This window comes from Cygnus olor, chromosome 3 (assembly GCF_009769625.2).
Source record: "Cygnus olor isolate bCygOlo1 chromosome 3, bCygOlo1.pri.v2, whole genome shotgun sequence".
Taxonomy (NCBI): domain Eukaryota; kingdom Metazoa; phylum Chordata; class Aves; order Anseriformes; family Anatidae; genus Cygnus; species Cygnus olor.
The window spans coordinates 22,052,391-22,064,958 of NC_049171.1; the positions used below are offsets into that span (position 1 = coordinate 22,052,391).

General features: G+C 37.0%; 1 protein-coding gene across 4 annotated transcripts in view; it reads left to right on the top strand.

Moving 5' to 3' along the window:
* DLGAP2 (DLG associated protein 2) overlaps positions 1-12,568 on the top strand; it is a 462,298-nt gene that overhangs the window by 423,898 nt on the left and 25,832 nt on the right. For all 4 annotated transcript variants that reach the window (XM_040552625.1, XM_040552624.1, XM_040552626.1 and 1 more), the window contains one exon: positions 3,959-4,302. In XM_040552625.1, coding sequence (XP_040408559.1) covers positions 3,959-4,302 — 344 coding nt within the window. The remainder of the gene's footprint in view (positions 1-3,958; positions 4,303-12,568) is intronic.

Genomic DNA, 12,568 nt, shown 5'->3' on the forward strand with positions numbered 1-12,568 from the left:
GGAGTGCCCAGCATGTGCACACCAAAACTCCTCAGAAAATAGTAATAAAATAAACAGAAATCTCAGGTCATGTTCTGTGAGCCCTGTAAAAAAAAAAAAAAAAAAAAAAAAGATTATCCAGGATTTATGTTTTGTATGTCAAAATATGAACCATGCCTCTACTTATGCTGATGTCCACAACTTAAATCAGTCTGAAGTTGTACCGAGGCAGCTCTGCCCTCCTGATGCTCTGCTTTTGCATGTCCCCATCCTTGTGCTGTATTTCCTCTGCAGTTGTTGTGCTGGCTCTGACACCCTGCTTGTCCCCTGACACCCTGACTTAAGACTAGGATGCTCCATCTCCATTTATCCCAGTTCAGTTTTCTGCCCCGACTCCCTGTAAGGCCATGGGCATTGCCCTTGGCCAACCCTCAGTGCTGGGTTTACAAAACCCACCACAGCTCTGGAGTTTGTAGGCTGATGGACCAAAACATGGGGAAGACATGAAGCAACACTGAGGATGTTTTATATGCTTACTTTGAACTAGTAACCACTAAGACCAATAAAATTTGCATAGTAGCAAATCATGCAAAGCTGACAGGAGCTTCTCTCCACCAGCATAAGAAGGGGATGAGAAATGAAGAGGAAGTTCCTTTCCTATTAGGAAAAAGAAATGTTTCTTCCAATATATGGACTTCCCATGGTACTTATGTCCACTGGGGACAAGAATTAGAGCTGATACAAACACACATTACTTCTGATAACAGGAACATTCACTGACGTAACAATTAATTACAAAAATGTTTGAAAATGACATAAAATTTCATGCTTTGGATCTTAAGTCAACACTTATTATTAGAGACCTAAGACCAAGAATGAACAATAAAAATATGGGTTTGATGGTTACTTTCCTCCTGTAGCATATTCTTAATTTATTACAGTTATCTCTTAAGTCAGTAACACATGCCAAGATTATCTAAGACCAGTCTCAGTCACATTATTCATTTAAGTTAGCCTATTTACTTCGCTGGAACAGCTTGAGTGATTAAAGCAAATAGAATTTGGTGGCAAGATTTGTCTTGTAAATTCACGCCTCCATCCTCTTACCTGATTTTGTTAGTCTCCAATTAGTCCCAGATTTCTGTGGCTCTGAAACTGTTGGTCCATCTATGAACTCATTAACTGTGCAGAGATGGATTTGTTATTCCCTGCTCTACATTTGATCTCTGTGATTGTAGCTTAGAAATTAACTGGATTTCTTTCTGCCATATTTCACTGTGAATATGCATACAGTTTCTCATGGACTTTCAGTCTTTCTACTGTTTACTTCTCCTTGTCGAATATGCGTGTGGCTTTTTTGTTTGCTTGTTTTAATCTAATTCCTTTTTAGTGTTCATGATCAAATGCTTGCCAGAATCCCACGGTAACAGCAATATTTAGTGACTCTAAGATGTATCACCCCACTGAAAAAAAATCGGGAATTTCCAAAATTCGATGTTCAATCCTAGGGAGAAAAAAAAAAAGAGCAAGTTACTGTTTTGCTGTTTTGGTTTTTCCACATGGAGAATCAATTTTTTTAAAAATGTGAATGAAAATGAAGTAGCTATGAAGGGTTGCCACACAATTTTAACATTTTTAACACTGATGTTAATTAGCTAGAAAAGTGATCTGCTACCAGAGTAGCAGGGATACACTTGCTTGTGGTGTTTCATTATCACATTCACCATATGTTTCATTATTCACTGGGTGAAGATAGTTGGTAAAAACAGTAAATTAGTTATAACGGTGATAACCTGTCTCATGCTATAGATAAAAGTAGCTTTCATATCTGGATTTCACTGACTCTATTTTTTCCCATTTTCTCTATTTCTAATGTTTCCCAGCATTTTGATCACTTGCATCTACATTTGTAGGGGGAAGTGAGGGAACAGTATTGTGGCAACTCCTTTAATGGAAACATTACTTAAAGACATTGCTTAAGCTCCTAAGACACTGTCATAACTTCCAAGTATTACAGTCTCTCCCTTCTTTCATGAGCTTTCTGTATTCCCTAAAGCAGTTGAAAAATATTGGGTTTTTCTTTCTTCTTAACTGCTGGTTACAAAACTGACAGGAGATAAGATTTGTGATAGGACAACAAAACTGCACTTCAGAAATGCACACAGTCCCTGAATTTGAAGAGCATGCTTTCACGTGTTTCCCTCTGTTAGAGCAATTTAGCTCAGAGCAAGACTCTGTTTAAATCTCTACCAGAATTGAGCTACATCAGTAGTAATTCAAAATGTGTGTCAAATGAAGGTTTTCACTTCCTAGTTCTGCCTCACTCTCTTTTATTTATGAACACTGCTTAATTTATGATTATCAAGAATCAAAATTTAAGAACAGCTTTCTCTAGGCTCACTTTTCTATTATGCTGGCCTAGTCAATCAGGCTCAGTGGTCCCAAGTATTAGCAAATTCCTAAACCTGTCTCTTCCCTCCAGAGAGCTGCAACATAGACTGATATTAAAAAGCACAAGTGGAAAGGTGTTCCTTGTGACTGCATTGCTTATCACGTCATGTCTGTATAATGAGAAGAGGAACATCTGCAGGATCTCTGTTGGACTTAAGTAACCCCAATTCCAAGGTTACCAGAGTCACCCTTGTAATGTCCAATACATTTAAAAACACCTGCAAAAAGCAAACCTTTATGTAAAGTCATTCTTTATCCTGATCTCTGCATGTATATAATATGCTATTTCAGGATTTTTGATACAAGAAAATATAATAATTTTCTTTATGTTTCTGTAATTATATGGGATATGATTTGGGTTTGATTTTCCTGTACAGGAATGTAGAAAGCTATATGACAATGCACTTTTGTATCAGTCAATAACTTTACGAATTATATGAGTATATGTTGTTGGGGGAAAAAACACTTCCACAACAGAAATGCTTATATTAGTACAAGAATAGTATAGAGGGCTTAAGCAATTAGATAACTGAACTGTGTGATATTAATCACTAATTACCTATCTCTATGAAATCTCAAAAATTTTATAAGGACACAGTACTGGCAGAATCCTGCATCCTGTAGAGTTTTCTTGCATGTTTTATTGACCCTTTTTCTGCAAGACAGGATCCACATCAAAGCAGCCTCAGACATTTTCTGCTCATCAGACTAAAATTCTTACTACTGCTCATGTGTATCCAGTTCTCCTAGTGTTTCAGACCCATTTTTATATCTGTATTTCCATATTATCTGCATTTAAGTATATAACTCTTCAACGTATGTTCTAAGGTTTAAGGCTTACTACAGGACAACAGATAAAATGTCACTGGTTTTGGTATTATTTATTATTTTTGTTGTTGCTATACATGTATCTAGTAGCTTTTCATATAATAAAATATTGCATGCCTGAAATTTCTTGTGTTAAATATATTGTATATTTTTAAAACAGAGGCTTCTTATGTAAGTAATCGGTCCACCTGGAAGTACTTCTAGAGGTTAAAGTGTGGCATGAAGTAGAAGTTTCTGTTCTGTTCCAGTATATTGACATTACTTTCTTTAATACACTGCATTGATACCAAGCCTACAGTTCAGATTAATACAAGAGAAGAAAAAAAAAATCCCTTTATTTCTCTTATCAGCTTTACCCCATGCAGAAACCACCTCAGCAGCTCCAGCATGTACCTACCTGGCCCTAGTCTCGAGGCTTAGACACACACACACAAATCCTCACTAACTCCCTTTCATCTTCACCATAATATGGGACTCCCATTTCCACCCCTTGCTTCCTGGATGAAATAAAATGTTGCTATGGATACCCGTCTGACTCTGAGAGATGCTCTGAACTAACGGCGAGGTTCACAAGGAACGCTATGTTTTACCGTCTTCATTTTCAAGTAGCATAACCTTAACGTTAAGGTGAAAATGTTGTGAGTTTTCCACCAGACTAATCTCAATTTCTCTCTTTTTTTATTTTTAATTCTTTCCATAGCTGTAACTTATACAAGTTACAAAAAAACACCACCACCGGTACCCCCGCGTACCACGTCCAAGCCACTGATCTCAGTCACGGCCCAGAGCAGCACAGAATCCACCCAGGATGCGTACCATGACAGCCGGACTCAGAGGATTTCCCCGTGGCCTCAGGATGGGCGAGGGATGTACAACTCCACAGACAGTTTGGACAGTAACAAGGCCATGAATCTTGCCTTGGAGACTGCAGCTGCGCAGCGCCATGCGTCGGAGGGCGCCTCCATACGAACCAGTGACAAGGCCATCCTCGTCACAAAAGCAGAGGAGTTTCTCAAGAGCCGGCGTTCCTCTATAGGGATCCAGGTAGCCTATCATTAGCATCTGTTTTGTGATGAATTGCTTGCCTTCTTTCTGCAAATAGCATAGAATGAGTCATTCAGCTTCGCTGGCTCTAATAATCTAACAAACAACCCCTGGCTGCCTGGCGTTAATTGTAATTCACATCATGGCGACGTGGCTGTGCGGGGAAGTCTTCCGCTAATATGCTGTACCTGGAAGAAAATGAATGAATAAATCTCTAGGGAGGTTACCTGTCATTAGCACTTGATATGAAAATTATACTGCAGAGCTACAGGTGAACAGCATGTTCATCTCCTTCCCTCCATGAATTCAGTCCTTTTTATAGAATTATGCCTGCTCTAAAATGCTTCACTGTATTTTTTCCATTATCTTTCTCTTTTGACCTTGGAAAATGTGTGGTGCTGATGGATCCTCAACAATTATTCTACCTAAAAAGAACATCACCACCCTGCTTTTAGTAACAGGTGTTCTGCTGGGGAGAAGGTACCAAGGAAAGGAAAGAAACTTAGTGATATAGCTACAGTATAGCTAGTAATGAAATAACATCAACAAGGACAGCCTTTGAGTATTCACCCATTTGCCCACCATGTAATCACATCTTGCAAAATGTCTGTCAGACTACAGAAAGTTCAGCAACATTGTGTTGTGTCAAGGGAATGAAATGGTTCCCAATGCAGATTTTGCATGATATTTCCTTCATTGAATGGGAGGCACTAGATAGGTAGTAGTAATAACTTGTTTAAATACCTAGGAAATACCAAGTAGTAATAAAAATCAGAAAGTTGAACTCTCAGAAAGTTCATTCTGTTGAAACACAGGATGTGGATGGAAATTTACATTTCTGTTCTACTTTTACTTAAACACGTATTTAATTTTATATATGTGAATATCCCCCTTTACATCATGGGGTTCGCTTTTGTGCTTAAAAATCTCTACTTTTGCCAAATCAGTGATAGCGGAAATGCTATGTATTATGGCATAGCTACAGATATAGTAGAGATGGCAGCATAGATCTTGATAGCGTGATCTGTTCTCTCACTGGGCCCATGCAACTAAGCCCAGTGAGTGACTGTTCATCTACAAGGAAGTAAGTGCATAAAAGTTATTATTATTTTCTTAAAAAGTGAGTATTCTGTTTCCATTAATTTCAAGATTCAGTCAGAGAAAAATATGTGGCTTAAGCATGTCACAGCTACTGATTGAACATCACTCTGTAGTATAATGTTGCTGTTCCTCAACATGTTAGACTAACAGGAATACCTAGCCTCTGTCAGCAAGCTGCTTGTCCATTTCTCATCATAAAAAGTGTTGGCTTCTGCTTCTTTACATACAGAAGAGCAGAATGCAATTTAAAAATTACAGCAATGGTAAAATATGCAGATGGCTACTATTAAGATGTTTTAAAAAGTAATTAGAGTATCCTATATCGTTCAGAGAAGGGGCTTAGTGGATAAAGGTGAAAAGTTCAAAAGAGCAGCAAGTTATTTTTGGTACCTTTTAGCCTCTGACCTGAAACTTACTCTTCAGAAAGGAATTGTATCTAGTGTTGTTCTTATCTCTTCTTTACAGCAGCTGTGCACAGCAGCAATATTTAACATTAAGAGTGTCTTGCTTCAGTCTGTCCTGGTATTTCAACAATTAATTCTGAAACTTTGATTACATCACTTGATCCTGTTTCATACTGCAGGTGATGACATCCACTTCTCACTGGGTTCTGACCCTTCTTGTTTTTTGGTGTGTTTAAGAATAAGTGTTTCTAATCTGCAAAAACATCTGTGCAATAATTTCCACGGAGGCAGAGGATCTTCTGTATCAACCCATCATCTGATGCCTGGCCCATAATGCTGGTCCTCAGGTGCACACACTGAAAATGGCAAACGTTTGCAACAGCATGTCATAGAAGGATGTGCTGTTATCTTATGAGAAGTACTAGCTCCCTAGTTGCAACATTTGACATTAAATAAGGTTAAAATTGAGAAATTACTCTTAGCACAGTATCCTGGTAGTGTATTTTAGGGCTGTTCATTTTTTTGTGTTTTTTTTGTTTGTTTGTTTGTTTGTTTTGTTTTGTTTTTCCTGCAGTGAGTTTCAAGCTTCACATTAGTGTGAAAAATACCTTTCTGCAGCATGTCTAAGCAGAAAATACATTTTGTCATATTTTTGTTGCCTAGTTTGTATGGAATAAAAACACAGGTTAGTATACCCTTATTGCAAACTACATAAACAGTAACTAGTATCCCAAAAATACAGCAGAGGTATTTCTTTTCTTTTAGACTTCTGCATCAAAGCACCTCAGAAAAGGATGTTTTTTATTTGCATATTTCTTTGATTGACTAAATGACTTGTTTTCTCATTAGCATGCCATGCTAGGGTAATGCATTTAATTTGCATTAATTTGCATTAATTATTTTGCTATCAGGATGGTTAATTTGTGCATTTTTTTGATGTTTCATTCCTTTAACATATTGGTGTGAGAATGTTTGCCCACAAAGCTTCATACAGTAGCAGAGAGGCACAAAGATAGAGAATGACCAGTGCTGCCTCTGAGTGTAGAACTGCTACGGACACAGCCTAGGGCTGCCATGTCTTTGGGATACATGATTTGTGTACTGTGCATATTGTTAACAAATGTCCTTTATAAAAGTCCTAGCACAGTATGTATGTGCCATAGGATTGGTATGCACATGCAAAGGGAGCCCAACTCTCTAAGGGAGCATTGGATTTTCTGTAAATTATCAGTAGCATCCGGTTTACAAGGACAGAGAACAGCACAGCCGTGGTAACCCAACTCATGGTATGTTAGCCCTATCTAGCTGAGAATTTTGCACACACAAAAAAAGCTTCAGAAACAAAGCTTCCCCCCCAAAAAAGTACAAAAAATAGCTGTTGGTCTTAGGTTTGATTTTTTTTTTTTAACACCCATATTTAAATCAAGAGGAATATTTTCAGACACATCAGCAGGAATATGAAAAAAAAAAAAAACTGTCAATTAACATATTCAAGCAAATTGCAAAATACTGATTCTGGGATTAAAAATATGGTTGGTATTTTTAAGAATATATATATAATAAATAATTAAACTCTGGTGATACCAGTAACACTAATCTTTATATCTGTCTTCTTTCATGACAGCTGAAGGCTTATCAAAGTATTTGAATTAAAATGGAGGGTGGAGATTTTCTAGAGTAACCAGTAAGTCTAGAGCAAGGTTATTACTGATATACTTTTTCAGGGATTTTTCTTTGCTCTTTAGCATATCCTTGTATATATGCTAATGACTAACATTCAAAAACAGCTCTAGCTATAAACCATTTCAAATTAAAAGCATTTGGATTGTAAAATATACAAGAAAACATGTCAAGAAATTAGTTTCTTGTTTATTTCAAGTATTTCAAAATATGTAGTCCTTTGTTTCTTCTCTATTTAAAAGACATCAGGACTTCTCCAAATGATGAGAAATCCTGGAAGTAGATGATATGGGAACAAATGTTGTAAGTATGGAGACTGATTCATGATGATATTTTTGGAGATGAGTACTAATTGTAGCATAGAGAATGGACTCTGTCATCTTCATTTATCATCAGGAGATCGATCTTCAAAGTATTTAGGGTTGTGGTGTTTTTTTTTTCTCTCCAGGATCTTCATTGAATAAATTGTTCTAAATCTAAAGCTGTATTCAGGAGGAATGATAACTTGCAACAACTTGCCAGCTTAATTTTTTGTGTCATAAGGTGATCTTTGAATATATATATAATTATCATGTATATTATATATACATAATTATCACGTTATGTTAAAAACTCGGTTCAAGAAATTCTGCAGCCTCAAACTGGAATGTACCATTAAGGCAAAGCATTGTACACCCACACAGCATACTTACCAAGATGAGTATCTTCATTTTCTTTGTACTGTTTAGGTTGTATCGTCCTTGCCAGTGCTCTACTGCAGTGTACACATAGCAATCAAAAGAATTATTCCTATTGATTTCACTGGTCTTTAAATCATAAATGATCCAATCTTTTAGAGGTAAGCATAAAATCTTTGAGGTTTTCTTAAAATCCTGTTCAGACTGCTGCTCTGGGAGACAAGTGTGTGAAGTCCTTGGCCTGTAGAAGTCAACGAAAATTTTGGTAGTGCATCCATGGTACAGAGGCTAAAACTTGACCTTTGAAGTTAAGGTCTTTGGTCTTAAGTTTAAAGACCCTTATATATATATATACATACATATATATATATATATATATATATATATATATATATATATGAGTGACAATTCACAGGCTTAGCCCGTTAGCAGAGTTCCCAGCCAGTGGCTGCCTTTCAGCCTCCTTTAATGTTAAGGAGTTTAGCAGTTGGAGTAGTAGTTAAAACAAAGCTATGGTTATTTTAAAGACGTCTAATTTTTCACTCTTTTCACAAATTACTGTTGCTCATTTTGTTAAATGCCATTTAACATAATGAGACTTTCTAAGTGGGGAAGACCCAGAAAGTTGCCTTGCATAACAATAACATTTATTGGTTCGGAACAATTTGCCACATAGCATTGTGGAACCAAAAAAGTTACGAGTAATCACTGCTGTGTGCATCACTCTGTTGTTACTATCTCATATAAGCTTGACACAAACCCCATTTCTAAACTCTGGCAAGAATTTTTAGCACAAAGCACTTTCTTAAAAGATCTGTGGAAGTTTTCAACCTGTTGTATGATGTATTGTGTAATTAGCACTTAACCATTCCATGAAAGGTATTTGACCTGTCCAGATGCTCTACTGGGAAGTACTAGAGTAGCAAAATTGTGCCTTGTGGTAAGACAAAAAATCATCAGCATGCAAGTGTGGGTATAATTCGTGTGTTTCTAAAAAAAACATTTTGAAAGAGTATATGCTTTTTGGCTGATGAAAGCTTTCTTTTAGTTAATTAAAGCAGCAGAAGTTAGTACTGTAGTTTTATTTGAAGTATTTTTCCTGCTTTGAAATCACTGCATACAAGTGAGATCTCTTTACCTAAGAATGGTTTTATGCATTCACAATTGGATTTACTTGATCTAGTATCAAATGTAGTATTTTCTTTTTTCTTTTTTTTTTTCTCGTTACCACTGAGAAGCCTATGCAAGAGAGGGAAGGTGAATTATTTTCCTTTCTGTGCATCATCAGAGAGATTGTTTATTAAATTCTAATTATAGAACACATCGACTACAGCAGTGAAAACCCATTGAGGGCAGTGAAGTTGCATGGGGAGAGATAATGTGGCCTGAAGGACTCTTATTACTGATGCTTATGAGAGAAAAGCAAAAGATACCAGGTTAAAATCTGTTTCCTTATGCGCTGCATATATTAACTTTGAACTTCCCTCAGAGACAGTATGTATTGAAGCTTACTTAGGCTGTAATTTTTAGGACACTGCAAAGCTATGTTGCAGTGCTCATGTTTAAGAGCAGAATAATACTTTAACACAAAAGTAAGGATTGCTTTCACACAGCTAAAAATTGCCAGCTAGGAAAGCTTACCAAGAATTTGTGGAAATAGTTTAGTCAGTGTGTACTTCCTTTACTAGAATGAGTGTCTATAGACAAACCAAGATTGATTGTAACAAGTAAGTTATGTGCAATACTGACGTGCACTTATTCAAATAATTTGGTGTAAATATAATTTACTCGTGGGTCATTTATTACTGAGTCAGTGCCAGTATCTGTTACTTAGCTTTCAAATTTTGAGCTAGATCATTCAGTAGTGACTGGTCACAGAGGTTTTACAGTGTTGTATGCTCCATGTGTTGATAGCAAAACCAGTGGAGAGGAGTATTTGGTCTTTGTGAAAGGTAAAACAATTAAGACAGAAGTTATAACAAAATGCATCAATACACCTACTGTGAATGACATACTATTAGCCCATAAAACATTTTTCAAAGCATAAAGGACCGCATTTTAAAGAAGTTTTAGTTCTTTGTTTGCAAGAGGAGAGGAAGATAATCTGATAGTTTAGATGTACTCCCATTCTTCTGCTTTTGGTCAGTTTCTGATGATTTTGTTGTTTCCTCTTCTTTGTGAGAGTCCCTGTTAACCAGATAGACATATAATTTGTCACAATATTTTGCTTTGCTGAGATCTTGGCCCAATTTTCAAATATTAAGGCTTTTAGAATACATGCGATGCATGCAAGGCTTTTAGAATACAAAACAATGAGTCATGGATACTAACAATAGATCTATTAAGGCCTCTTTAAGTTTCAGGAGCCACACAATCAAACCAAACATATGACTTTTTCTACTCTGTTCATTCGAACCTAGCTTGGCCAATCTGATTTAACTTAAAGAGTTTCCTGCTGTGTTCTAGCAGCGGTCTTTTTACTATCTGTCACTCAGAAATGCAATTTATTTATTCATTTGTTTCTTTGTGAGTGAATATTTTTATTTCCCATTTTTACTTGCATTGGCATTTGCTTCCTTTTTCTAGATTTTTTGTTTTGATTGTTACAATATTTGCAGTACTAGATTGCACACACACACACACACAAAAAATGTTTGGCATTCTCCTGCTGTTACAAAGCACAGAAATGAAATGAAAGCATTAAAATATGAAAGCAATTGTCAGGTCATTTAGTCAGTGTCACTCTTGGCAAACTGGAGGGAAGGATAATTCGGTAAGTATTTATATTTATAGGTATCCAATGCCATTTCTGTTTTGGTACCTGGACCATCACTTTCCTGATAATTTTGTTTTGAATAAAATTTTAGAGTATATTACTTCCACTATTCTTGTAATTCCAAGTGACAGTTACATATTTTCGGCAAATTATTCAGGATATACTTCTAAGTGAAATACAAATAAGAAAGCACTTAAAAACAGGTAAATGAAAAGGACTTTTCCTGGACATGTTACATCAATGGAAAGACACCAGCCCATTCCAAATATAAAAGGGAAATTGGCTTCCACACATCAGAAGAAGAGTTCAAAAGAAGACATGCTATATGTTACTAAACCAATGTAGCTGGCAAAAACAGATATGCTTTTGATATGCAAAACGGAAGAAAAGTGTATGTTGCCAGTCTGCCTGCTTTGTTCTGACAATATCAGTTGGCCAAACTGATCTTCTCCATATGGACGTTTTCTTGTTTACATCTTTGGACCATCATGTTTCCAACAGCATTATGTATGAGCCACTGAGACATCCTTGTGGAAGCCAATTTTTTCTTTGTCTATTGACCTCTACAGTCTGTTACTAGCTGTACCTTAGCCCCGCAGGTATGATACTACTGACCTTCCTTAGACTACTTCCATTTCCAGTGCTCTGTCGCCCACCTCATCCCGCAAGACTCATTCAATAGGTCTAAGGAGCATGGTATGCAGAAATGGTCATCCTGAGGGCATCCCCCTGTGAAGGAGGTGCAGTGCTTTAGAAGGAACGGAAGGCACAAGACTGCCAGGTAGGAAAATGTCAGTCTTTAACAGAAAAAAAAAAAAAAGGCAAAAATAGACAAAAGGAAAATGATTTACCATATTTTGTACACATAAGTGTTTTCTCACATCATCACACCAGTTGATACCATTGCAAAAAATGTGGTCACTGAATCCTTTGAAACTATTAAATGAGTTTTGCTGCTGTTCCTACAGGATGAGCCTTGGGCCATAATTTCAGGACAGTTTCCAGTCCATTCCTACAGATTTCTGATGCAGTGGATTAGACCCAATGAGCAAAATTAAGGCCTCCTTGCAATAAGTCGGCTTAGATTCTTGGCCCACTTCTGGCTCCCAGATTCTTGATCCATTCAGTTCTAGAAGCATACCTGAATTTTTGCTGTGGTGTACTTTTACCATCTTTCCCATCAGAAAAATGGGAAAATGACCATAGTCTCACACTAAACTCTTCATTTAAAGTGTTATCTCCACCTAGACTACACTACAAAAGACAGTGCTAGAGAGTTTATGAGCGTATGGGTAAAGAGAAAAGGGCAGGCTAACATGGATGATACTCTTATGAGTGTTTGCTACAGGTCAACCTGATCAGGACGAAGAAGTTGGTGAGGCCTTCTATAGACAGATGGAAGTCACCTCATGATCACCAGCCCTAGTTCTCATAGAGGACTTCAACTACCCTGATATCTGCCAGAAAGACAACACAGCTAGGTACAAACAGTCCGAGAGGTTCCTGCAGGGCACTGATGGTAACTTTTTGACACAGGTGGTGGAGGAGCCAGTGAAGAGAGGTGTGCTGCTGGACCTTGTACTAACAAAGAAGGACTGGTTGGAGATGTGAGCGTTGCCCCTGCACTG